Genomic DNA, 26,588 nt, shown 5'->3' with positions numbered 1-26,588 from the left:
GGCTTGTTCCTTCGTCTCTCTGATCTTTCAGCATTTACCCCAATACCTGGTTCCGGGTTTTTATTAAAAGACCATTTTAGATTTCATACAACAGTACACATACATGAAATTCTCAGAAATGAAAAGGAACTCTCATTAATGTGCATATCACAAACCAGAATGGTACAATACGACATCCAATGTACGCTAGTATTTTGCACAACTGCTTCATTTAAACTCGTCCCCATTAATGTAGATCAGGATACTGAGTCTCCGAAAAGTTCTACACAGTAAAGGCAAAGAGTACTCCCACTCATCTTTCCTCTTGGATTTAATTTCCCTGTTCTCTGCCATCTGGCTTATATCCATTCCCACCCACCTTTTACAGATTCCATGCACTTAAACATCCTTTCTTTCCCCACACCTGGGGAAAGCCAATAGTCTCTAAACCAGTGGTTCTCCACCTTCCTAATGCTTCAACTCTTTAACACAGTTCCTCAGGTTGTGATGATCCCCAACCATAAACTTATTTTCGTTGCTACTTCCTAACTGTAAGTCTGCTTTTGTTAAGAATCGTAATGTCAATATTTTTGGAGGGACAGATTTTTAGAGGGGTTGAGACCCACGGATTGAAAACCACTGTGTGAGAGCATTCCCTTGAATGCTGTGAACATTTGTGTCACAGAACGCACAGATCGCTGGAGACTAGCATCTGTCCAGCATGTGCTTTTCTGTGAACATTCTAGAACAACTCAGAGATGACCTTCATCCCCCCCCACGACCCAAAGCAGGCCGTGCACAAAATGTTCCACCCATGCTTGCTAAATGTATCAGTGTGTAGCGCGCGCGAGGTGGGGGGGTCTGATTTGTGTGAGATTTGAGGCATCTTCCAAGGTTGTTCTCTACATTTTTTTGAGACCAAGACTCACTCACCGGGCCTAAAAGCTTATCAATTCAGGTGGGCCAATGAATCTCAAGGATCCACCTGTCTCCACCACTCCCACTCCTGCAGAGGGGGGTGGGGGGGATACACGCTCCAGCCACTATGCCTTTTTCTTTTCTTTTTCTCTTCTTTTTAATTTTTTAATTCATATATATGTATATATATATACATATACATATACACATATACATATATATTTGTAACGTAGGTTGTAGGGATCCAAACTCCAATCTCCGTGGGAGATTTTTTTTTTTTTTTTACCTACTTCCAGCTTGGCAGCCAGAGTTAGGTGTATTCTAAAACCAGGTCTTCATTCCCCGTGCCCTAGATTGTGACTGCATCCTAAGTAGGGAAGACCTGGGCCGTTAAACGGCTCTCAAATGGTTTGACAGACGGCCAGGAGGACAGAGACCTCACCAAGCCGCAGCGTTTTCAGAGCCCACGCCTCGCCATCTCCCCGGCTCTGCGGGAGCCACGGGTGGTCCCGCCTCCTCCCCTGCCAATCAGCCGTCCCTCGCGCCTGCGCGGAGCGGCGCCGAGCGGTTAGACGCGGGAGCCCGGCTCTCCCCGCCTGCCGGCTATGACCATCACCTACAGCTGCGTGGCTCACGGCCGAGCGGTCCTGGCGGAGCTGGCCTTGACCGGCGGCTCCTATCAGGTACCTGCGGCGGCGCCTCGGCGTCTGAGGGTTCGGCTCCTCGAGGCTGGCGCCCGCGGGGCCTCCCCTCGGGACGCGAGGCGACCTCGGAGGACCCCGGGGTCGGGAGGCCCCGCGCGTGCGCCGCCCAGGGGCCCGGCCTGGTACTGCAGGCGGGCGGCGGGCGGCGGGCCGGGATGTAGAAACCTGCAGTTCAGCACGCGCTTTGTGAGCACGCAGTGGTTGCAGAACCCCAGGGAGAGGAAAGCGAGGGCCACCCTGACAGCGCTGCTTGGAGTCCCAGCACTCAGGGTGGGAGGGCCATGCATCTGAGGCCAGCATGGACTACATAGAGCTGCTCCAAAAGAAGTGAGAGCACAGGGTATGGGGCAACGTTAGAGCACTTGCCTAGAACATGTGAGGCCCTGAGTCCAGCCCCCAGTGCGTGCCCGCGCGCGCACACACACACACACCTCCCCTAAAACTTGTCAGATATCATCTAATATTATGTCTGGGCCTTAGATCCATACAGTTGTCCCAGAGGGTAAAAGGTGTTTTCACTGCAGGTAGGCTGGCTGTAAAGCCTCTCCCTGTACAGAGAGAGAACTACTCCTAGCCTAACTCAGGAAAGAGGAATGAAGAGGCCCACAGAGAAAACACCGTGGTATTTGGAGATTTCCAAAACCTCATGGTGGCTAGGGCACAGAGTCTCTTTACAGTGGCTGGAGATGAGGCCAGAAAACTGGCAGAGGATAATAGAGGGTGTGTTTGTGTGTGTGTGTGTGTGTGTGTGTGTGTGTGTGTCCCCTAGAGAAACTGGGGAGCGATTAAAGATGTACAAATGAAAGTACAGGCAAAGGAAGAGAAAGAACCCACTAAGAGGATATGGGTGTAGTTTATAGACTCAAGGCTCTGAGCTAAGGCAATGGTGGCACAGGTGTCCAGGAGCAGCAACTCTAGAAGAAGCTTGGTAAATGCCCTCTAGCATTGGCACCTGGTTGAATATGTGGAGTGTGGGGCGATTCTCACAATGTTTCTCTTTGGTGGCATTATATAGAGAGAAGAATAGGATTTAGGGGACTCAAGGCAATGCAGAAGGTAGGCTACATTGCAGTTCAGAACATGCTGGATTGCCAGGAGGTGGTGGTATCGCATGCCTTTAATCCCAGCACTCAGGAGGCAGAGGCAGGCAGATCTCTGTGAGCTCAAGGCCAGCCTGGGCTACAGAGCAAGTTCCATGACAGCCAAGACTACACAGAATACCTGTCTCAAAAAAAAAAGTCAATACATTGTACATGTTTATTTTCTGCCTTATTTCTGACAGCCAGAATTGGCCCAGGAGGTCATGAGTGTGTTAGTCTAAGACCCATCTGGGTCTGGCAGGTGAAATAAGAGAAGTGTGTAAGGTTGCCCAGGAAGGGTACAGTGGACGAAGGGAAAAGGGGAACACTAAGAAGAGAGTGAAGCGGTGGGTTATGGTCACTGGGTCAGACAACAGGCAGGTGACTGTCAGCCATCCTGTGAAGCCTAGAGACAGCAGAGACAACAGCCAGATTGCTTCAGGCCAGCTGAGCAGGAAATGAGACCACTCTGTCTGAAATTTAGATAGGAAATGAGGAAGGGAAGCTGGAAGGACCCTCGTTTGTTAATGGATAGAGACATTCCCACATACATTACCCTTATGGAAGGAATATGTGTGAGACAGGTGGGGGCTGTTGGCGGAGCAAGGCCTGAAGGGCACAAAGGGCCAGCAAGAGAGGCCTGAGCCTGGTCAGGAAACACCCTCTTGCACTGAGGGGAAAGAGGGAGTGTGGGTGTGGGGCATCACTTCAGCCTCCTGAAGTTCTTCTCTTGGCCAATCTCTTACACACTGGGATTCCTTCTTAGCTTCATTCACATAGACATTCACACCAGTGACATCCGTCCACTTTCAGAATTGGATGGCCTCATAACAGACAAAACTAAGTTACCTTCCTACAGGTTTTTCCTCATGTGCTTCTGATCTCATTGAGTTTCCTATTGAGACACTCGGGGTGCGACTGGGAGTCACCCGCCATCTTTTCTCCTTCTCACCTTCCATCTGTTCATCTCTCACCTGTATGCTCTCTCTCTCTCTTTCTGAACCATGTTTTCCCTCCTAATTCCAGCCCTAATTCTCACCAAGCTTACTGAAATGCCTGTTGACTTGTCTACCTCAAAGGCTGCTCATGTGATCATTCCCCAAAACACCTACAATTGTGCCCCTCTCCCACGCCCCACATTTGGTGGCCTCTGATTACGTTCAGAATAAAGCAAGCACTCCTCCACTGGACAGTCGGCCCCTCCCTGAGGGATGGGCTTTTCCATGGCTCTCTCCTTCCTTCATACAATTGCCCTGTCCCCTGCTGTCCTGAACTTCACGCTGCTCTCTCACCACGACCCACAAGGTTGCCTCTGTATTTCTTACCCCTCTACCTTGAGACCGCTTTTCTCCACTTTGAGGCAGTACACTCTCATCTGTACTTTGAAAGTTTTCTCGATTTTTCCTTGACTCTATGCCTACACTAACTGGCATCTCTCTACCAAACACCTTGACCAAGCTGAACTGAAATCTTCCTTCCCTTGCTGTCTCTGCTGTCAGATTTCAGGACAGGGAATGCGTCATCTCTGTCTCCCAGTCAAATGCAAAGCCTAACACACAGTGAGTTCTCAACAGGCCTTATTAAGAGGAGGGAGCAGTCAGAGGTCAGCAGAAGTCAAATGGCCTCCCTTTGGAAGCACATTGGAGGTAAGAACACAGGAGAGGGAGCAGTCTGCAATCCAGGAGTAAATTACAGGCTCAGGATGCCTGCTGTGCAAAAAGCTAACCAGAGAAGGTAAAATACAGCACGGAGCTTTAAGAGACGGTTAGGACGAGAAGAAAGAAATGTATCACGGCTTCCCTTGGTGCCTAAGATATTCTCTCCCTCCCAACCTCCTCTCTCTCTCTCTCTCTCTCTCTCTCTCTCTCTCTCTCTCTCTCTCTCTCTCACACACACACACACACACACACACACACACACACATCACAGGAGCAAACACTGTTCCAGGTTCTGGGTTAGACTGGACTCTGGGAGTCAAATGCTCACAATCTCCATTCTTCCCCAAAGGACACAAGTCAGCGGCTCTGCAGCCTAGGAATTTCCAAACACAAGAGCCCATGTTGTCACATAAGAGGTCCCATGTTGTCATTTGTTTTCAGGCTTGCTGTGATATCGTAGTTTATATTATGCAAAAGAAGCACTTGGGGGAAGCTACAGAAGTGTGTTTCATTACTTATAGTAAAGCAACAGAAAATAATTTTTCAAGTGTCTTAGGAAATTCTGTCCCAGAAAATGTCTCCTTGACATGGCAGGCTGTAGCAATTACTTTCTACCATTAATAGGCTTTATGCATCCATAAAAGTTTCTATTTGAAGTGTTAGTTTGTGAAAAATGAATGTTAATTAGGAGTGTGACTATCTAGGACTTTTTTTAGGTAACTCTTAGATTTCTTTCATGCTTCTAAATTAAAATAATGGGATTCCACTAATGGACTATGAGGTGTTGTGCATAATTATAGTACCTTAACTTTCTCCCCAAGGACTCACCCTTACCAGGAGTAGGCAGGCACAAGAGTTCTTGGCAAATGTTACTTTGTAAAGAGATAGTAGGACTGGCGAGGTGACTCAGTGGGCGACAGCACTTGCTCTCAATCCCAGGGACCTGGGTGAGATCCCTGGAGCCCACCTGAAGGTAAAGGGGGAGAACCAACTCCCAGAAGTTGCCTAACTCTGCCTGAGAGCCACTCAGAGTCACAGGATGCACCCCACAGACACATACAGATAATAAATGATTTTTAAGTATTGATGGAACAGTCATGAACAGGAGCTTGCTAAATGTACACAGAGAATAAGAGATGAATGTTCTTAATCCATTAACAGTTTATTTATAGTTTGGGACCAAGGAGATGGCTCAGTCCATAAAAGCACTTGCTAACTAAGTGCAAAAACCCAAGTTCAAATCCCCAGAACTCAAGTAAAACCATACACACAGCTTGAGAACATCTGTAATTACAGTGCTCCTGTGCAGAGATGGGAGACAGAGGCAGGAAAAAGCCCAGAAGCTCATGTGTGTCTCTGACACACCTGCTGTGGTATTCACATACACATACAACTTGAATGTGTATGTGTGTGTGTGTGTGTGTGTGTGTGTGTGTCTGTGTGCAGCTGTATGTATGAGAGGTATATGTTCACATGTATGTGTTCAGAGGCCAGAGGAAGGCATCAGGTGTCCTATCACCACACCTTATTCTTTTTGAGGCAGGGTCTCTCCCTAAACTTGGAGTTCACATTTTTTTCATCCAGGTTGGCAGCCAGCAAGCCATAGGGGGGTCCCCCTTTTTCCCTCTTTTCTCCCCCAACACCTATATGGGATCATTCCTGGTTTCTAACATGAATGCTGGGATCTGAACTGGGGTCCTCATGAGTGCTCGTAACAATTGAACCATCTCTCCAGCCCCAAAACATTTTACATACAGTTTTTCTCAGCTGACTGACATTGGAAAGATACTTGAGGGGTTGAGGATTTAGCTTAGTGATAGAGCACTTGCCTAGGCCCTGGGTTCTGTCCTCAGCTCTGGGGTGGGGCGGGGGACAAACTATTTGATTAGCTCTGCTTCCCAGCCTTAAAGACAGACACAAGATCTCCCTGTAAAGATAAGGCTATCTAATGCAGCCTGTATTTGCATAGTTACATATGTGTATATGTAACGCAGTTTCTTTAATTCATGCAATTTTGTTTGTTTGTTTTTTTGTTTTTTCAAGACAGGGTTTCTCTGTAGTTTGGGTGCCTATCCTGGATCTTGCTCTGTAGACCAGGCTGGCCTCAAAGTCACAGAGATCCACCTGGCTCTGCCTCCCAAGTGCTGGGATTAAAGGCGTGCGCCACCACTGCCCAGGTTCATGCAAATATTTTATGGCATCTTGCCTCTGATCACTCATAAGTCATACCAGTTAGTTGTCTTAGGAAAGGTTTTTTTTTAATAAACCAATCAGAACATTGGTAATTTTAGGAGGAAAATACTGTAGAGACACGACAATCTTCTGCAAAATAAACGCTGACTTTTTCCCCAGGAGGCAGCTGCAAAGGTGCTTAGGCAAGTGCTCCTGAAAGCCGAGCCCGAGACCATAATTCAGATAGGCAGGTAAGGGGGGGGTGCTATTGTGGGTCTCTTCCTCACTGAGGTTCCAGCTAACAATCCCAATGACGACATGAGGAAAAGAACAGTCACTGTGCACACCAGTGCCTGGCCTCACCGGAGGAGGGAAGGCTTGCACAATGAATGGGAATGATAGCTACCGAGTTTAGGGTCACGACGGCCTGTGCAGGGAGAAGGGAGGAGCCTGCAATGCAGAGGGTGTGTAGTGACACCACTGTATCTGCAGTGTCCTAACTGGACAGTGGGGCTCAAAGAGGGTCCTGTTATTCGTCAGGAAAAAAAGAAACTACTTTAAAACATATTTAGTCATATCAAGAAGAATGGCCACTGTCGTTAAATTTTACTTGGATATTACATATATTCTAAACCAGTCTTGAAACCCTAGTTAAGAAGCAAGTGGGTGAATTGAGAGCGTTTGTTACTTTAGGTTACTTGTTGATGTTGGTGTTTGAGACAGGCTAGCCCAGGCTGGCCTTGAACTCATGGCAGTTGTCATGCCTCAGCCTCCCAAGTGCTAGACGTACTGGTGTGGGTCACCACGCTTGGCCAGACTTTCAGGTTTCGTTTGTTTGTTTGTTTGATTTTGTTATTTTGCTTTTGGTTTTTTGGTTTTTGAGACAGGGTTTCTCTGTGTAGTTGGTATCTGTCCTGGAACTTGCTCTGTAGACCAGGCTGACCTCGAACTCACAAAGATCCACCTGGCTGTGCCTCCCGAATGCTGGGATTAAAGGCGTATGCCACCATCACCTGGCTAGTCTTTTTTTATAAAAATGAGTTTTTTAAGCTGTCAAAAAAAAAAAAAAATAGTTACAAAGAATAAATTCAGGTCTGGAGAGATGGCTTAGAAGTTAAGAGCACCGATTGCTCTTCCAGAGGTCCTGAGTTCAATTCCCAGCACCCACATGGTGGCTCACAACCATCTGTAATGAGATCTGGCGCCCTCTTCTGTATATATAATAAATAAATAAATAAATATTTTTTTAAAGAAAGAAAGAATAAATTCAGGCCAAGTGGCACTTGTGGTCCCAGCTACTCAGGAGGCTGAGGCAAGAGTTCCCAACCTGAGTCCAGGAGTTCCAGACCAATATGGGAAGCGTAGCAAAATTGATGTCCAACAAAATAAAAACAAGCAAAACAGCATATAGATTTTGAAATAACTGCCACCTGTGCCTAAAAAGCAGTGCCCTGCCAGCCACCCAAAATCTCCCCATTGTGTGTTTGGTGCCGTCCGCTACTTCCTCCCTTTCTGAATACCAGCCATCTTTTCTGCCTCCTGGGGGGTCACAGTTTCTTCATTGCATCTGTACCCCAAATATGCATCCTCAGTGTCAGGCCAGTCCTGCCTTTTTCCAGTTTCATTTCTTTTAAGCTCCTTCCATCCTTTTCCTTATAGATTAATGCTAAAGAATTTATAGCTTTTCATAGTCTGGGTTTGCTGACTGCTCACACACAGATCACCATGCTCCAAGCAGCTGGGTCCAGAGGCCCAGTCCTCAGCAAGACTGTTGGTGTTTGATGGTGTTTCATATCTTATTACATTTCCATTTGAGATGTTAGCAGCCATCCACACTCAATTCCCAGTGCCTAAAACCTTCCATATCTTTGATTTTTCTCTTTTATCAGCAAATCGTGTGCTTTTCCCTTCCTAATAGTAACAACCCACCATCATCTTTGTCTGCGCTGTGCAAAACGAAGTCATTTTTCTCATTTTGTTTTATTTCGAATGACCCTACCTTTTTTTTTTTTTTTTTTTTTTTTTGAGCTGAGGATCGAACCCAGGGCCTTGTGCTTGCTAGGCAAGTGCTCTACCACTGAGCTAAATCCCCAACCCATGACTGTACCTTTAAAAGCCTTCACTGAATTACGTCTATACTTACGCAAAACAAGGGGTGCTTCCAAAGTGAAATCCACAAAACAAGTTTCCTTCCAGAGTCTAATCTCATTCCTGTTTTCTACACACTGCTCTCCTCCTGCCTCTAGACAGATAAGCTCTTTGAACAAGGTTTGGGTTTGAGATTTCCTTTTGTTTTTCCTTCCTTTCCCACCAGGAGTGCTCCTTTAGGAATGTGTTATGTAACCGGTCCAGGCATTCTTACTTCTCTCCCTGTAGCATGTGCGAGTGGGAGACTTTAATGTGCTCTGCCGGTTCACATATATCCTAGATACCAAGTGTTTGCATTGTGAATGTTAAAAATAGCCTCCAGATGTTCCTCCTAACCATCTAAGCATAAATTGAAAATAGCTCTCCTTCTCACGTCGGGTATCCCGATACTTGAAGCACACACACTCGCTGCAGTGGATAGTGGAAGCAGCCATTCCTTTTCATCAGCTTCTTCCAGGACCATTAAACACAAACCAGGTAGGTCGCTTATGCCTGTAATCCCAGCACTGGAAGACAAGGGCAGGAGCATGGAGAGCTAGGGCTAACCTGGGTGGCACATTTATTCATATGATCTGTTTCTTGAATTTTTCATCTCACGTACATCCATTTTAATATTTGGCCATATCTGCTGCCCATTAACCATCTGGAGATGCTTTATTCCAAAAGACTGGAGTCTAGGCACCAAGCAGTGAATGATGGAGGCGCCCCCCAAGAATCTGCCAAGAAGTTGGCATTGTCGGGGTAAAGCGTACTTTAGCAAACTTGACAAGTTTGATACTCCTCTCCCCAGCTTGTCTGCCCTCTAGATGCTTGGCATTGATAGTTCACAGCTTCAAATTCTAACCCATCAGAGTGGAAAGCCAAGAAGTGCACAATTAACTATGTCTACCTAAAAATGTATGGAGGGGAAAAGTCAGTGCACACAGTATTCTACTTGGTCAGATTATTTCAAGTCTGCATAAAAGATATAATCAGATCATCACATTTCCTCTTTAATATCTCTTTGCATTGATGCAATTTTAAATATATATTTAAATTGTATACACCTTGGATTTAACATAGTTTTTCAAATACATGAAAGCTCTCTTAGCTATATGTGCTGTGCAGCACATCCGTAATCAGAGTACCTGGGATGCCAAGGCAAGAGGACTACTGTGAGTTCAAGGCCAGCCTGAACCACATTGACCAGCAATGCCCTGACTTGAGAAACCAAAAAGTTACCTGTCTCTCCAGGTGTAATAGTACATGCCTGTAACCTAAGCACTTGGGAAGTAGTACTGTCAAAAGTTTGAGGCCAACATAGGCTGCACAGCAAGTGGAAGGTCAGCCTGGGCTACATAGTGAAGTCCTATCTCAAAAATAAAAAATTACATATAAATTATACCACAGAGACTGCTTGTAAATGAAAAACAAGTAACTAGTGTGTTGTACTCAATTCTTCAGTATTATAAACAGATACATTCTTTTCAAAGCTATGTCTACCATACTCTCTTTATTGACGGAATCACTTATTTATGTGCTACAGACAATGGCTTGGATACTATGGCACCATCTGCATTTCTTAAAAAAGTAAGTAACTGTCTCTACTGCTGTGCTGACATTTTAAGCTGCTGAAGTTAGGTCTCTGTCCTACGGGTCATTAGTAGTTTTTTTTGGTCACTAACCAAAAACAGGTCGCTCATCTCCTGCCTATTTGCAGAGCCCTTACTGACCTCAGAGACTTAACCCCATTCTTTGTCTGTCTCCTGCTTCCTTAAAGCCCCCACCTCAAAAATAAGAGTCTACGAAAACCCTCCACTGAGATCTATTACAACCTCTCCTTTTGCCGGGCCGTGGTGGCGCACGCTTTTAATCCCAGCACTCGGGAGGCAGAGCCAGGTGGATCTCTGTGAGTTCGAGGCCAGCCTGGGCTACAGCATGAGTTTCAGGAAAGGCTCCAAAGCTATACAGAGAAACCCTGTCTCAAAAAACCAAAAAAAAAAAAAAAAAAAGATTCTGTCCTCTTATATTCATTTTCTTTTTAAACTTAAGAAAGAAATGAAACCACAATAACACATATAATTCATAAATATGCATAGGGATGTCAGTGACCAAAAAATTTTATAACAATATTCTAGAGATACTCCTGTTATAGTATATAAATCAATTATAGGAGCTAAATGAAAATAAATATTAATTTGGGTTTTTTTATTCTTTGAGAATTTCATACATGCATGCAATGTATTTCAATCATATTCAGTTCCTGCCCTCCCTAGCCACTGCTAGATCCCCCAGCACATTACACACAAGAAACAGTGTTTTTAAATAAAGATATATTATCTCTAGGGAAAATGTGAATGGCCAGCAAATATACACTATGCCAGAGTGAGACTTCACGCATTTTGGAGGAGCTAACTGCAGTAGATCCCACCTGTCACCCCATGCCTGAGCTCAGCCAATAGGAGACTTCAGAAAAGGCAGACTAAAGACAGATGCTAACCACTGTCCTGGGGGTTTCTATGGGAGCTGCTTATTTTTATTTTTTATTTGTTTTTATGTTCATTTTCTGTGTGTCAGTCTTTTGCCTGCTTGTACATAAGTGTGCCACATGTGTGCCATCCCCATGGAGGTCAGAAGAGGTACAGATCTGCTGGAACTGTAATTACAGATGGTTCTGAGCCACCATGTGGGTGCTAGGAATTAGACGGTCCTCTGCAACAGCAGCAAGTGTTCATAAATGCTGAACCATCTCTCTAATCCCTCTTTCTTATTTTTGAACATAAATGTTTCTGATCTTCAAATTTATATATTACCAATATATAAACAAGATAAATATTTTAATAAAAACGTTGACTCCATTAGTTCTACCACAGCCTCTACTAGTTCTTGTCCCATCACATTTATGAATCATGCACACATTTCATCCTCTCAGAGCACAGAGCACATGGACGCAGCCCCACTGTGACTGTGTAGAAAGCTGGGATAGTTCTCTCTGCACTGACAATGGCCAGAGTTCAGACAGGAAAGCATTTCAGTCATTTCACTGAATGTACCCTAATTCTTTTCTCTCTGCCCTTTACAACAAAACATCCCAACTTTACCACCCTTCTGAAAACCAGGTGATGCAAAACTGCTAACCAGGTCATGTTTACCAATACTTCTGAGAGGGGTATTATTAAGTACAGACAATTGTCAAGATTCTTTTTCGAGGTGTTGAAACTTCATATGACTAACATTTGATAGAAAGGCATGGAGCTTAGCATTGTTTTGTGATTTCTGAGTTGATTTTTGAAGTCAAGGGCAGGAAAGAAAAATGATAGCACAATTGGAAAATGTCACAGGTCTCCCCTTTCCATGTCCTTGGATACACCAATGGAGGAAGAGAATGCCTGCAGTCCGACTATATGAATCTCTGGTTTGTACTAGAACTCCAGGTAAGCCTGGACCACCCACAGTATTCCTAACTGCCATGTCTTAAAGTAGAAAAGATGCCCTGCCACCAAGAAGCCCCCAACGTTTCAAGTTTTTGCCATGTTTTGCTTGGAATGAACATTTACTCTGTTGTTCCCCACTTGGAATTAGCCATACAGGTTACATGTTTCCATTAATTTCCTCAGGTTAGTGATATTTTTACAAGAAATCCTTTGATGTCACAAGAACATTTTTTCCCTTCAAATGCACTTGCTACAGATTTTCAACAAATCCTAGCACAGCACATGGTATGTACCTCAACGTGTATCCTAAGCTCATCGATGCTGCTGACCGGTTGGTCATAGAGTTGGGGGAGGGGGGCTGAGAACCGTTGCAGGGTGCAAAGGTTCACCCTGGGGGTGTCTGCAGAGCAGCAGACAACACAGCTCATGCTGCTGGTCATTCACCATTCCTATATGCAGCCATTTCAGAAGGAGGAAATAAATATAGACATATATATTTGCTTATTTTAGTTTAAAAGTAAAAGGATAAACCAGGAAGGCTTAAATGGTTGCCTGGGTGGAATTAGGGAAAGAAGGGTTAAGCTGTCAGAGAGGGAAACTAGGTCTCTCTGGATAAAACCTGTGTCAAGGGCTGGAGAAATGGCTCAGCAGTTAAGAGCACCAGCTGCTCTTCCAGAGGACCTGGGTTCAATTCCCAGCACCCACATGGTGGCTCACAATCATCTCTAATGGGATCTGGTGCCCTCTTCTGACATAACGTTACCATGTAGATAGAGCACTCATATATATATATATATATAAAATAAATAAATCTTTTTTAAAAATAAAATAAAACCTATATCAAAAACTTGACTTTTTTAAAGATTTATTTGTTTATTATGTACACAGAAGAGGGCACCAGATCTCATTACAGATGGTTGTGAGCCACCATGTGGATGCTGGAAATCCAACTCAGGACCTCTGGAAGAGCAATCAGTGCTCTGAACTATTGGTGAAATTATTAAGGCCACTCCACATAGTTAAAAGGGAGGTTTATTTTGTGGGGTAACTTACAAATGAATGGATAGGTAGGTTGTAGGGTCTGGTAAAGGTATGGCTTAGTCTGGCGGTGTTCCCTGGAGAACTCTGCTCAGTCTACCTCCAGCGTCCAGGGCCCGGGCACCAAGAGATTCCGCTCATTTGGATCCTGGGTCTTCAGCTTCCTCTCTCAGCCCCGCCTTGTAGGCGTGGCCATTACCAAAGCCTCAATGGGGGTTGGAACTTCCAGGCCAAGGCTGGGATGGCTACCCACTACACTTAACCTCTGAGCCATCTCTCCAGCCCCCCAAAACTTGACTTTTTAACCATGTGACTATTTTAATTGCCAGGCAGATCTCTGTGAGTTCAAGGCCAGCCTGGGCTACAAAGTGAGTTCCAGGAAAGGCACCAAAGCTACACAGAGAAACCCTGTCTCGAAAAACAACAGCAAAAATACTATTAAATTAAAATTTTAAAACTTCTCCTTATTTGTGAAATAAGATGTCATTAAAGGGCAAATATTCTAAAATTCCATTTACATGAGATACCAAGAGTAATTAAATTGCTTGAGCTAGGAAGTGAAGTATAACTGTAAAGTTGGAGAAGAGAGGGAGAGGGCAGTTGATGTTGATGTTGAATGTATGTTCGCATGTCCACTTGAGGACAAATGAGAAACCTACAGGCGAATGGTGATGCCCATTACCTAACAGTAAAATGAACCAGTGCCACCAAACCGCACCCTTGAAGTCATTACAGAGTAGAAGAAGTAAAAGGGGAAGGGGGAGGGAGAAGGGAAGGAGGACGAAGAAGAGGAGGAAGAGGAGGAGGGAGGAGGGGGAACTAATAAAGCTACCACAGGAATTAGTAACCATCTCTCAGTAACAACCTTACATGTAAATTGCCTCTGCTTAGACTGCCTGACTAGATTGAAAAACTAGGTCCAACTCCCTGTGCTCTCCAGGAAGTACAGCGCACTGGTAAAGACACTCAAAGACAGAGGTAATGGGTGGGTAGTAATCTGTCAAGCAAACGGAAATTGGAAACAAGCTGGTACAGCTAGTCTGATAAAGCAGACTTCAGACTAAAATTACCGGAAGAGTTAAGACCACAGCATATTAATAAAGAGACCAATTCATCATCAGAAAATAGAAGAATTATATATGCACCAAATGTTAGGAGTCCCAGTTTTATAAAGTAACGGACATAATAATAGTGACTTTGTTACCCACTTTTGTCTCTTAAATATGTCATCTAAACTAAAAATTGACAAACCTCAGATGTAATTGCACCATAGGTCAAATAGACTTAATAGAAATGTATAGAACATTTCCATCCGACAAACAGAGCACACATTCAACACATGGAACCTTCGCTAAAACATGCCATTTTCTAGACCACACATCAACTCTTAACAAATACAAAGGAAATAATCTCTTATCGTTCCAGATCACACTGTGACAAAAACTACAGTAACAAATCAAAACAACTACAGAGACAACACAAAGACATGGATATTGAACAATATACTCTTGAATAATCAGTGAAGAAATCATAAAGGAAACCTTCAGGTTCTTAGAAAAAATCAAAGTGAAAGCATAATTACCAGAATCTTTGGGATATAGCTAAGACAATTTTTAATATTTTTAAATTGTGTTTATTTATTAGTGTTGGGTCTTATGCATGCTAGGCAAGTACTTGACCAGTGAATCAAACTCTAAAGGCAATTCGAAGAAGAACGTTTATAGCTCTGGGTGCTTACATTGAAAAATCAGATCTCAGTGAGAGGGCTCGGCAGATAAAGGCATGTGCCCACAAGTCTGAAAAGCCCACGTTCAATCCCCAGAACTTACACAGTGGAAGGAGAAAACCTACAAGTTTCCTTTGACCTCCACGCGTGTGCCATGGTGCATGCTCTCATATGAAAAAAAATAACTTAGAACTTGAAAAATGATTTCAAATAAATGACCAATTTACATATTTGTGTTTGTAGGTCATGACACTAGAAAGGCTGCAAAGAAAGGGAAAATATCTTAATGGAAAGGGTAATTAAATACTAGGAAGGCAAGTCAGACTGGGGGACTCAGGGAGGGCAGGAGGAGAAAGAGAACCAGCAGAGGCGGGAAACAGGAGACGAGAATACAGTGGCATATGTATGAAGATGTCGTGATGAAGCCCAACTTTGTATGCTAACCCGAAATGGTGACTAAAGAATAAAATTCAAAACAAAGGCGGAAGGAAAACAAGCTATTCCTCAGTTTATAAATGTGGTGAGTCAGCCTCATCACCAGGTCGGGTAATGCTGGCAGCAGTGACATCTGTGTGGGGACAGGAGTCACTCTGCCTGGGGACCTGTCTGCTGAGGGCAAAGGGAGAGACAGCCAACACACCAGAGGGAGGAAACAAGTGGTGCTCTGAGCTGTGAAATGGCCGTGAGGATGGGGATCTTAGCAACCAGACAAAGGAGGGTGTGGGGTTCAGTTGCTAATGTAGGAGTCAGGATGTCCCCTGCTCAGGCCAAAGAAGCAGGAGCATTTAGGTTACGTGAAGATTAAGGACAAGAGGGACACTATGAAATGACAGTTACAGACTTGTCTGCTCAAAACTCTCTCCTATGCAAAGTCAGTAATGATTTTCTGAAGTCTTGTTTCAGAATAGTTAGTTCATGTTGCCATAGTTATTTGAAATCGTCAGGTGAAAAACACATAAGTTATTTTTTATGGAAATAAGCAAAAAGAAATGACATGGAAGAACTTAAAATACATATTAATAAGTGAAAGAAGTCAATGAAAAGGCTGCATTCTCTACTGTTCCGATTATGTGACGCTCCAGAAATCATCACACTGCACATGAGTATCTGTGGTTTCCAGGGCTGTGGGGCCTAAACAGTAAAAACACATAGGAGGTCAGAGGGTTTTCCTGGCCATAAAACTATTCTGTATGACCCTGTAATAATAGATGTGATGGGACTGGAGAAAGGGCTCAACGGTTAGGAGTACTTGATGCTCCGGGAGAAGACTCGGGTTCAGTTCCCAGCACCCACATGGCAGCTCACACCTGTCCATAACTCTAGTTCCGGGTTCCAGTGCCATCTTCTGGTCTCCAAGGGTACCAGACAATCACACACACACACACACACACACACACACACACACGCACGCACGCACGCACGCACGCGGGGGGGCGGGGAGAATATACACACACATAAATGCAGACAAAACGCCCATACACATAATGAATTAATTATTGTTTTAAATAATGGTTATATGTTTGTCCAAAGCCATGAGGTGGACACCACTGAGGATGAACTGACTGACATGGATGAAAGCGGGTGTCAGAGCAACAGAGGCTTTCTTGCCTCAGGGGAACAGAACTTGGGATATCGGGGTCTGAGATGACCTACAGCTGCCAGAGCCACTCCAGGCCAATATCCTTCTGGTCTCTTGTCTCCCAAACTTGAAGAATGAATTTAATGGGAGGGTACGTTTTAGAAAGGAGTTTGTTAGAAGTCGATAGTGAAAGACGGAAAAGGTGAGGTCAAGAGAAAGGAAGTAAGCAGTGTTCCTGGGCAGCAGGGGTTGGGCCAAAAAAATGGATTGCCACAGTGGTTGTCTACAGATTAATAAGCCATTTATTTGTTTGTTTGTTTGTTTGTTTGTTGGTTTTGATTGAGGTGTGTGGGGTGAGCTGGTCAGTCTAGCTGACCCACCCACTAGGTGTCCGTGTACCTGTCCATCCCAGGTAACTGAAGTGGAGTTTCGGTCATTCCTTCATTTGCACCTTCCAGGCAGCTGGGCATAAGGAGAGAGAGAACAAGGAACCAGATGTGGAACTAAAGTCCAGGGCACCTAGGGCATTTCTGTCCTCAGCCAGATCAGAAGACATTCCAGCTTCTGTCCATGCACAAGGAGTGAGGTCCCTGTGCCTAACACTGCCCGACACTCTCTACCTCCTGTTTCTGCCATCAGTGCAAACTGGACTCTGGCTGTCATCTGTAACAAATGTTCCACTCCCTGGAGGTTGTTGGTAATAAACGAGGCTGTGCCCTGTAGCAGCAAGGGAGGAGCCAGGAAGCTGTATTTTACAGTAAACATTGAAATGTCTCTAAAAGTAAAGTGATTAAATAGACCATTTAAAGAAAATCATTCCTTATTGGATACACTGGTGTCTCTCTCTCGTTTCTTTGTGTGTTTGTTTTTCTATTTTGCAAGATTAGAACAGGACAATTTGTGGTTTAATTGATTCCGTATAAAAATGAGATGTGCCCTTGACAATAATGTGTGTCACTAACACAAATTCTGTTTCTGTGCGATTTCACTTCTGTGTAGGTGGAATACAATAAAAATCCAAGAGACAACAACACAGTGTCTGCAGTAAAAAGTCAAGTGACTGATGTAAAAAACATCATGTTGAGAAACATTGATACCGTTTTAGAAAGAGAAACAGAAACTGTGAGCATCCTCACTGAAGGAGCAGAGGACCCCCAGGCAACGGTAGGTAATTTGCATGTATGTTGACCTCCAGTGTGCAAAACCACAAAGTCACTACCCTGCAGACAGCCTGCTCAAAGCAAAGACACACAGGGCTAGTGGGAGACAATTCTTTGTAACCAAAAAGAAAGAAAATGGAGTGCAATAGAAATATTGAAGAATAATTTCAGGGCTGCAAGTCGGCTCACAGGTAAAGGCACTTGCTGCCAAGCCTGACCACTTGGATTCTGTCTCCACAACCAAGAGTGGAAGAAAAGAGTGAAACAAACTGACCTGACCCCAGACTGACCTGTGCCATTCAGGTGCACACACACATGTACATGCACATAAACTAAGTAACCTTTCAGAAAGAAGAGGTGTGGTAATCATGTATTTATGGTTTTAAAAATCATTTAGAAAGATTCATACTAAAATGTTGTGGCTAAAATTACATAATATGGTGGCACAAGCCTTTAATCTCAGCACTCAGGAGGCAGAGGCAGGTGGATCTCTGAGTTCGAGGTCAGCCTGGTCTACAGAGCGAGATCCAGGACAGGCACCAAGACAACATAAAGAAACCTTGTCTAGGAGGGGGGGACATAATATTTGAGCATTTGCTTCAGGCTAACTGGAGAAAGGGTTGCAAAGGAGGCAGACTTACCCTACACTGATAACTACCATCTCTGGAGCTGAGTGGATAGAGCCTCATCATGCCATTCTGTCAACTTTTGCATGTCTCCCAAATTTTGTAATAGTTTAGAAACTAATCTGGACAGTTCCCTTCCAGCATCTTCAACTAATCTTTACTCATCTTTTCTGGAAAACACACACACACACACACACACACACACACACACACACACACACAGAGAGAGAGAGAGAGAGAGAGAGAGAGAGAGAGAGAGAGAGAGAGAGAGCGAGCTCTGCTGACTAACTAGAAGTTTTTAAACTTTTATTTATTGGTTGGGGGTGCGAGTGTGTACCCCAAGTACAGAGATGTGTGTAGTGATCAGATGACAACTTTCCCGAGTCAGTTCTCTCCCTCTGCCCTGTAGACTCCAGGGACTCGCCACCAAGCACCTTCTCAGCCACGCATGCTGGGGTCTCCTGTTTGGCCACAGAGACAGCCTAGCCTCTGAGAGATTTTGGTTTCTGGCTGCATTCACACTAAAATGGCAGCTGGAGAAGTCACAGCAGAGGCCATGTGGCTTGACCCTTCCTCATGACAGCATTTACATGGAGCAGTGTTCCACTTGAAGTTCCTTTGATGAACTAGTTTGTAACCGCAGTCAAGATGTGAAAGTGCCTTCCTCCCAGGTCTTCCTGTGCTCACTTTCCTGACCCTGGCCCCCAGGAACCACGTGTCAGTTTTGTGTTCCCACGGTTCTGAACTCTGTCCTCAGGCTTGGCAGCAAGGCCCTCACCTGTGAGCCGTCTCATAGGCCCCAGCATTTTTTATTTTATACTGATGAAATCTAATGTACTGTTCCTCTCCAACCTGGTCTTATAGTTCAATCCTTTCTGAAACAGATCCATTTACCCTCTTAAGAAATGCCATTACTTTTTAAAGATTTTTTTATTATGTATACAGCATGCATGACCAACCAGAAGAGGGCACCAGACCTTTATTACAGATGGTTGGGAGCCACCATGTGGTTGCTGGGAACTGAACTCAGGACCTCTGGAAGAGCAGTCAGTGCTCTTAACCTCTGAGCCATCTCTCCAGCCCCCACCATTACTTTTTCTAAGCACAATCTTGTCCTTTGTCATCTTGATCAACATTAACATTGGTTCTATCTTTTTTTGTTTGTTTATTTTTTGTTTTTCAAGACAGGGTTTCTCTGTGTAGTTTTGGAGCCTGTCCTGGATCTCACTCTGTAGACCAGGCTGGGCTCGAACTCATAGAGATCCACCGGGCTCTGACTCCCAAATGCTGGGATTCTTATTAACTTCCTTCCATTTTCCTGTCACCCTGATCTTTTGCCCTTCCCCATTCTGAGTTTTCTGTATTGTGAGCAGTACTATGTTAATATATATTTATATTATATTATATTATATATTATAAATATATCCCTTATAAATATATCCCTTAGACCTTCTGACAAAATTTTTCTGGGACAGTGGTCTATAGATTGGTTTCATCATGTTAACTTTATAAAATATTCCTGAAAGCTGGGCATGGTAGTGCATGCCTGTGATCTCAGCCTTCAGGAGGCAGAGGTAGGCAGATCTCTGTGAATTCAAGGACAGACAAAGCTCTTTAGAGAGACCCTGTCTCAAAAAAACCAAAAATAATTAAATAAATAAGTAAATGAACAAAATATCCCTGAGAATACATTTAAATATATGCATAAATTATATATATTATCTTAGAATGTCACATATAATTGAATATAGAGAAACAAAAGTTAAAACATGATAAAAATGAAATAAATCTTAAATAAATTTTAAGAAAATAAAAACTTTTACTCATAAAAAATAATGTATTTGATGTGATTAATATTATAGCAAATTAAATATTACTGTTTTTACATCCAAATAAGCAGATAGTGTACTCAGAACAGAAGCATATATGCATATATTCTCATTGTATTGTATGTGTCTATATTCTTTCCTACTTATATTAATCAGGACCTAGACAGGAATGGTGATATCTGAAATACTCATTTCATTCTAGTGGAATGAATACTCAAATGTTTCCCAATCAGCTGTTTATATTCAGATTTTGGTCCAATCCATTTACCAGTTTATGATATCTACTCTGTGCTCCTATTCATTTGCTAGAAATTTTATCAATGTTAAATGTTATGAAATACCTTTTCTACATTGATAATGATTTTTCTTCTTTAATCTAATAGTATCATAAAATACTATTTGGATTCAGTGTGTTTGGTTGGATGCCTTCTAAGACTCAATAGTTTGTAATTGTGTGGGTATTGTCTCCAAAGATTACATCTAACCATTGATACAAACTATCTACAAAATGCCGTGTGGTATAATTTCATATTATTTGGTCTGTGCTATTCCCATGGGTAGGTTTATTTTTCATTCCTTCCCTTTTATGACTGTAACTAGCTGGAAGCAAATGGCTTGAATACTCCCTACTTGAGGCTTACATACTTAATCAGCTATCTACCACAGGCCATGATTTTTTAATTAATTTATTATGTGTGTTTGCACACTTGTGTACCTGTGCAGAGAAGCCAGGAGGGCCACCATCTGTCCTCCTGTCACTCTCCTCCTGGTCCTTTGAGGCGGGGTCACTCCCCAAACCTGAGGCTCACTTTTTCTCAGCTGGGCTGGAAGCCAGCAAGCCCCAGTAATCCTATCGCCACCCACAAGCCTCAGAGCTGGAGTTACAGGGGCATGCTGGACAAGGGGGTGGGAGTCATGATGTGCAGCAAAGGCACTCAAGTGGAGGCAAAACGCACTTGGTATAAAATCAGCATTTTGAAGTACACAGGAAAATGACAGTACATTTACAGTGCTGTATACCCATCACCTGTGTCTAGTTCCAAAACATTTTCATCTCCCCCAAAAGGAAACCTCACCAAATAGTCCCTCCCCAGACCACAGGAGACTGTGTTCTGTTTCTAGTTGAGCACATCCCATAAAACCTGAATCATATACAAACTTTCCCATTTGTCTTCTGTCACTGGAGTGTTGTAGACTTGAATTTTATCGATGCTGAAGCATGAGTAATTTCTTTACTCCTATGGAAATATATCCCTTAACATTCCATATACCCCGTTAGCTTGTCCATTAATGAAATTGATAAACATTTGGGGCTTTGTATGTGTTGTTTTGTTTAGTGGTGCTGGAGTCAAATCCACTTCAAATCAAATCCACATGCTAGGCACGTGCTGTACCACTCTACTATATATGCAGTTCTTGGTTTTCAAGACATTATCTTACTATGTAGTACAGGCTAGCCTCATGGCTGTACCTGTGTAGAAGTCAGAGTACAACTCGTGGAAGCCAGTTCTTTCCTTCTAGCATAAGGGGTATGGGGATCAAAGTCATGTTGTCAGGCTTGGGGGCAAGCACCTTCACCTTCTGAACCATCTAGCTGGCCCCACAGGCGCATTTTCTTTTTAATAGAACTTTTTTCAAAATTGAAAACAGTCTTCAAATTGTCTTTTTAAGGCAGGGTCTCTCTATGTAGTCCTAGTTGTCTTAAAACTCACTGTGTAGGCCAGGCTGGCCACAAACTCACAGAGATCTGCTTGCCTGCCTGTCTGTTTCCAGAGTGCTGGGATTAAAGGTATGTACCACTATACTAGGCTCCCAAATCAGTTTTCCATATACATGGGAGTCAAACTGCTAGATCATATGGTAACTGTTTAACTACCTAAGGAACTGCCCAACCATTATCTACAGTCACTGAATCATCTCAGCCTCCTGCCGTATCCCTTCAACATTTGCTTCCTATTATTACTACTGCTGTTGCTACTGTAGTGAGTATGATGCCTTGTGTTATTTCCAATTTCCTTAATGCCAACAGTGTTAAATGCCTTTTTATAGGCTTGCTACCATTCTGTGTGTCAAGATTACATAAATCATTGTTCAAGTTCTTTGTTTGGTATCACATTGTTTTTGAGGCAGGATAGACTTTATTGTACATTTTTAATTCATTGGCCTCCAGTCTTTTCTATTGCTTGGGCCCAAAAGTCAACATCGTATCCAATCTTTCAGTGCTCCCCCAAGAGATGTATCCCAAATGAGTGCAGACTTACTTTAAAAAGGAAAATGGAAACACCAGCATAGAAAGTAGCTGACGAGACAGTCAGAAAGGGCCCAAGGTCTAGGTGGAGGAAGTTCATCCTAGAGTAATGGAGGTGGGAGTCCAAGACCAGAAGAGGGAGGCTGGATGGGCCCTGCTCCGTCTATCTCTGCTTGCAAACCTGCCACCTAACTACTGCCGCCTGCTAACTGCAGCCAGTTCCCACAAAGCACCACTGCCATTCTGTATTCCAGCCTTCCCTTCTACGGAGACAGATTGAGATGATTTTAGGAAATACTTGCCCTACATGGGTCTTCATGTCATCTGTACATTATGTCCACGTGCTTTTAGAGTTTTATAATGACTACAGCTCTTTTTTTTTAATGGCCTGTTCTTATGTTGTGTGTGGTGTCTGTGCACGAGGACAAGCACCCAAGGTGGCCAGAAGAGGGGTCAGATAACTCTGGAGTCACAGGCAGTTGTGTGCTGCCTCATATGGGTGCTGGGATCCAAACTTGGGCCCTCTGCAAGGAATGTTCTCAACCACTGAGCCATCAGTCCAGCCCATGCTGTCTCATCTTGTACCACTTCAGTGTTAGAGGACTAGTAGCTGATGTAGCCACATGCCTCAGAATTTGTAGTGTTTTAACTCCAGAGATTTGCTTTTTGTTGTATGAAAGTCTAAGGTGAGCTTTCTGTGAGCAGCCTTGGCAGTCCAGGCTCTCTACCTGCTGTAACTGTCAGTGCCTTGAGCGTGGGAATCTTTCACTTTCATGGGGCAATTTGTTCAACAGTGAGTGGAAAAGATATCTTTGCTTATTAGCCACTTCAGCCCAAAGTGGGAGCATGGCTTTATTCATCTCTGACTGGTAAGACCTACTTTCCTATCTTTCTGTAGATATACAGCATGTGTGAGAGAGGAGCCTGAGATGGAGTCTGGGCCTGGAGGTCTCTTGGCAGCCACAGCTGTGTGTGATGGGACCTGCACTGTGGATGGGAACCGTCAGGCTAGCTCTTGACATCTACAGCCAAAGAAACCCTGAAGGAAATAGTCCAAGTAGATGGCGCATGAGAGCAGATGAAAAGCCAAAGTTTCAGGAATAGATGCTTTTTTAAAAGTGACCACTTTTTTGGTTACTTGAAGTCAGTCACTTGAAGTGAATATTGAGTGCAGCATTGTTGGTGAGAAGTAGTTGGATTCTGGACACATCTGTAAGGTGTTAAAACTGCTAAACTCCTGAAGATGAGGTGAGAAAGAAAGCAAGCCCAGGGAATCTGGGTGCTTTGGCCCTTGTTCACACAAGGGCTGGACACCTGCTCTCCTCCTGAGTCAAGGGGCAGCATGGTGTGAGCTTTCACTGTCCCCAGGCTCCAGCTCCTATGCTTTTTCTTTCTTTCAAATCCAGCCATATAATTAAATTGATTGTTTTATCTACCATTTCTAGGTGGTAGTACTTGGAAAGACACAGGAATACTTAATCCACCCTATCAATGGAGCTGTCCTACAGCAAATGAGGGGGGTCCTGACCCAGAAAACACTGGCACAAAAGCATTTCCCCAGAGACTTCCTTTTACCTCGCTGTCTTACCTTACAATGCCCGACACCATGTACACATTACATCTCCACTGCAAGAAAAAACAACCTTTCTGAAGTTAAATAAAAATAGTTGTCCAGAAAAATGGAGAATTTCATTGTCATGGCTGTTTAAAGACAGGAACTCACTACAGAGCCAGATTTTGCACTCACTCTTTGCCTCGGCCTCCCAAGGGCAGAGATTACAGGCATGCACATCTTGTCCAGCCAAAGGATGAAATTAGGCTGCCATGCTTTACCATACCACCTGGAAAGCAGACTCATTCTCACAAAGTTCTGCTTTGCTGCCTATACAAGGTTTGTCTCTTCATGTCTTTCTATAAAGATTCCACTGAATGGTCTTTAAATAAAAATAAATTTGAGCCGGGCGGTGGTGGCACACGCCTTATAATCCCTCAGCACTTGGGAGGCAGAGGCAGGCAGATCTCTGAATTCGAGGCCAGCCTGGTCTACAGAGTGAGTTCCAAACCAACCAGTTCTAGATATCTGCCACCTTCTGACCACTGAGGACTCCAGGCACACATGCAAAGCACGCACATGCATAAAATAAATCTAAAAGAAAAAAATTTAAACAGTAACTAAAAAGCAATGAGACCAGGGCTATGGCTCAGTAGTTAAGAACATGGCTGCTTTTCAGAAGGACCCAGAGTTTAATTCTCAGGACCTCCCATGACAACTTTCAACCATCAGCAGCAGAGAAAAAAGTCTAATCTTCAAAAGGCTCACCTTTAACAACCTTCCAATAGCTAGTGCCACCTTCCAAAGACACCTCCAGGCTTTCAAAATAGCTCACTAGCTAAGAAACAACTGTTCAAAACACAAATATAGAGGACATTGCAGATTCAAATCCTAACAATCCCCAATTATGAAAATTGCTAGTAAGTAACAAAATTCTCACAGGGCAGTCATCTTAGATGGGCCATGTTCTCTTCCTCAGTAAATCCCCATGGTCTGGGGCACTGCACAGCAGATACCATTTAAATTGTCATGAATCCAGTAAACATTTAGCCTACTGTATGCCATGCAAGAGTGCATGCCATAATGCTCTCATCTAACATCATATGACGTTTACTTACTGATTAACTAGAAATAAAGAATTGGGAACATGGGGGCTGGAGAGATGGCTCAGCAGTTAACAGTGCTTGCAGCTCTTCCAGTGGGTTCCAGCACCTGTAACTTCAGCTCCAGGCAATTCAATGCTACACACAAATCTTTAAAAATAATTGAGAGCGAGGTGTCTAGAACAAAAATGCAGCAGAACTTTAAACTTGGGTTATAAGGAATCCTTTCAGTAAAACCACAAGGAAAAGAAAAGGAGAAAATTTGCTCAAGGTCCCAATGTTAAGTCAGCATAGGCACCTAGAACCATGGTGAACCATGGTGCTTCACTTTACAAATCCACTGGGTCCTATGGACTGCTTTTGGAATTAGTTCAAACTAAACTATCAAATAGCCTTTGTAAGTATTTGAGTGTGCCATTAAGTTCAGAAATGGACAGAAAAAGAAGTCTAAGTTTGTATTTATTTTTATTTCAGGCTGAAGAATTTGAAAAAACAAGAAAGATTCCCAAGAGGATATGGTGGAAATGTTTCAAGATTGTAATTACCACACTTACAATTCTCCTTTCAATCATTATCATTCTTTTAAGAACACATATAATACCTACCTGACCCTTCCCCACCCCCCAAAGTACCAATAAATTGTACATGGAATTAGAGTTCTGCATCCAGTAATTCTGAACTCACCTAGTGGTACAGAACTGGAGGGAAGGATGACCGTTTCCTGACTCTCTGGCATCTTCTGACTCTTCTCTGTCTCTGTACCTCCACTTCACTAACACAGCTTCTCTACTGTGGCACTCCTTCGTTGGGTTCCCTCGCCTTGCATACTGAGTGACGCTGCACACCTTTAACCCAAGCACTCAGGAGGCTAAGGTGGGTAGATCTGAGATCCAGGCCTACACAAAGAGTCTAGCTCAAACGAGACAAACAGCATGGTGACTCAGGCTTGTAATCCCAATACTTAGAATGCTGAAGCAGGACTGCTGTGAGTTCAAGGCTACCCTAAATTACAGTGTGGTCCAGAAACAGTGGTGAGAACTTGTTTCAAAAGTAAACATTTCTAAAAAGCACAAATTCTGTAACTGTACACCTGAAGCTCAGCTCAGCTCTGCCACATATCACTTGTGTCTCAGGCACAAGTTACACCATGTCCTGTTCCTTATCTGGTGCCTGGTACTGAATGAATACACGTTTCCCAGAGTAATCTAAGTCTTATCTATTAATAGTGGGTTACTGAACTAATGCCATTAATTACTAATAATCACACTGAAACCCATAATTAACCTTAAAATACACTTAGAAATAATCATTTAAACATGAGCACACAGCCTTGTCTTCCATGTTTCATTTGAAATGCAAGTTCAAACCATTGTTTTATAGGAGGCAATTCCTTGTGTACAGATTAAACAAACTGGTAAGCCATATTCTAACAAGTCACAGGCCGTGCCCTATCTTAGCACCTTACAGACAGCCCTTTGCTGTCACCAAGGCTTCTGCCACAGAGCACCCAGCTCTGCTCTGCAGTTACTATCAGCAGGGGGAACCAAGGTCTTTTTCCTTTAACATTTATTCCCATGTATCTATGTTTGTGTGCATAGGCCAGTGTGCCTATGGAGGTCAAGGGACAGCTCTGAGCTTGTTCCCTCCTCCTACCAC

The 26,588-nt window shown here is 43.6% G+C and overlaps 1 protein-coding gene across 7 annotated transcripts; it reads left to right on the top strand.

Annotated features, from left to right (window-relative positions):
* The first annotated feature begins 1,453 nt into the window (after positions 1-1,453).
* LOC118592567 (vesicle-associated membrane protein 712-like) lies at positions 1,454-25,588 on the top strand. 7 transcript variants are annotated; one of them, XR_004946078.1, is made up of 8 exons: positions 1,454-1,580; positions 6,691-6,761; positions 10,131-10,227; positions 11,979-12,071; positions 12,255-12,356; positions 17,414-17,578; positions 23,176-23,525; positions 25,407-25,454. XR_004946078.1 is itself a non-coding variant. In XM_036201637.1 (7 exons), exons 1-7 carry the CDS (start codon positions 1,503-1,505, stop codon positions 25,539-25,541), a joined length of 741 nt encoding a protein of 246 aa, XP_036057530.1. In that variant the 5' UTR covers positions 1,454-1,502; the 3' UTR covers positions 25,542-25,588. The 7 variants fall into 7 exon arrangements, 6 of the variants coding, with proteins under 6 accessions (XP_036057530.1, XP_036057533.1, XP_036057531.1 ...); XM_036201637.1 differs by lacking the exon at positions 23,176-23,525 and having other exon boundaries at positions 25,407-25,588; XM_036201640.1 differs by lacking the exon at positions 25,407-25,454 and having other exon boundaries at positions 23,176-24,188.
* The last annotated feature ends 1,000 nt before the right edge of the window (positions 25,589-26,588 follow it).

Source organism: Onychomys torridus, chromosome 10 (genome assembly GCF_903995425.1).
Source record: "Onychomys torridus chromosome 10, mOncTor1.1, whole genome shotgun sequence".
In the NCBI taxonomy this organism is placed as follows: Eukaryota; Metazoa; Chordata; class Mammalia; order Rodentia; family Cricetidae; genus Onychomys; species Onychomys torridus.
The sequence above is the reverse complement of the archived record's forward strand: the minus strand, read 5'-3'. Positions and strand labels throughout refer to the sequence as shown.

Excerpts from the sequence above, each read along its gene's own strand:
- LOC118592567 (XM_036201637.1), top strand. The coding sequence starts at position 1,503 with ATGACCATCACCTACAGCTGCGTGGCTCACGGCCGAGCGGTCCTGGCG. Across the intron at positions 12,072-12,254 it reads GGTTTGTACTAGAACTCCAG|GTTAGTGATATTTTTACAAG; the intron begins GTAAGCCTGGAC and ends TAATTTCCTCAG. Across the intron at positions 12,357-17,413 it reads AAATCCTAGCACAGCACATG|GTGGAATACAATAAAAATCC; the intron begins GTATGTACCTCA and ends ACTTCTGTGTAG.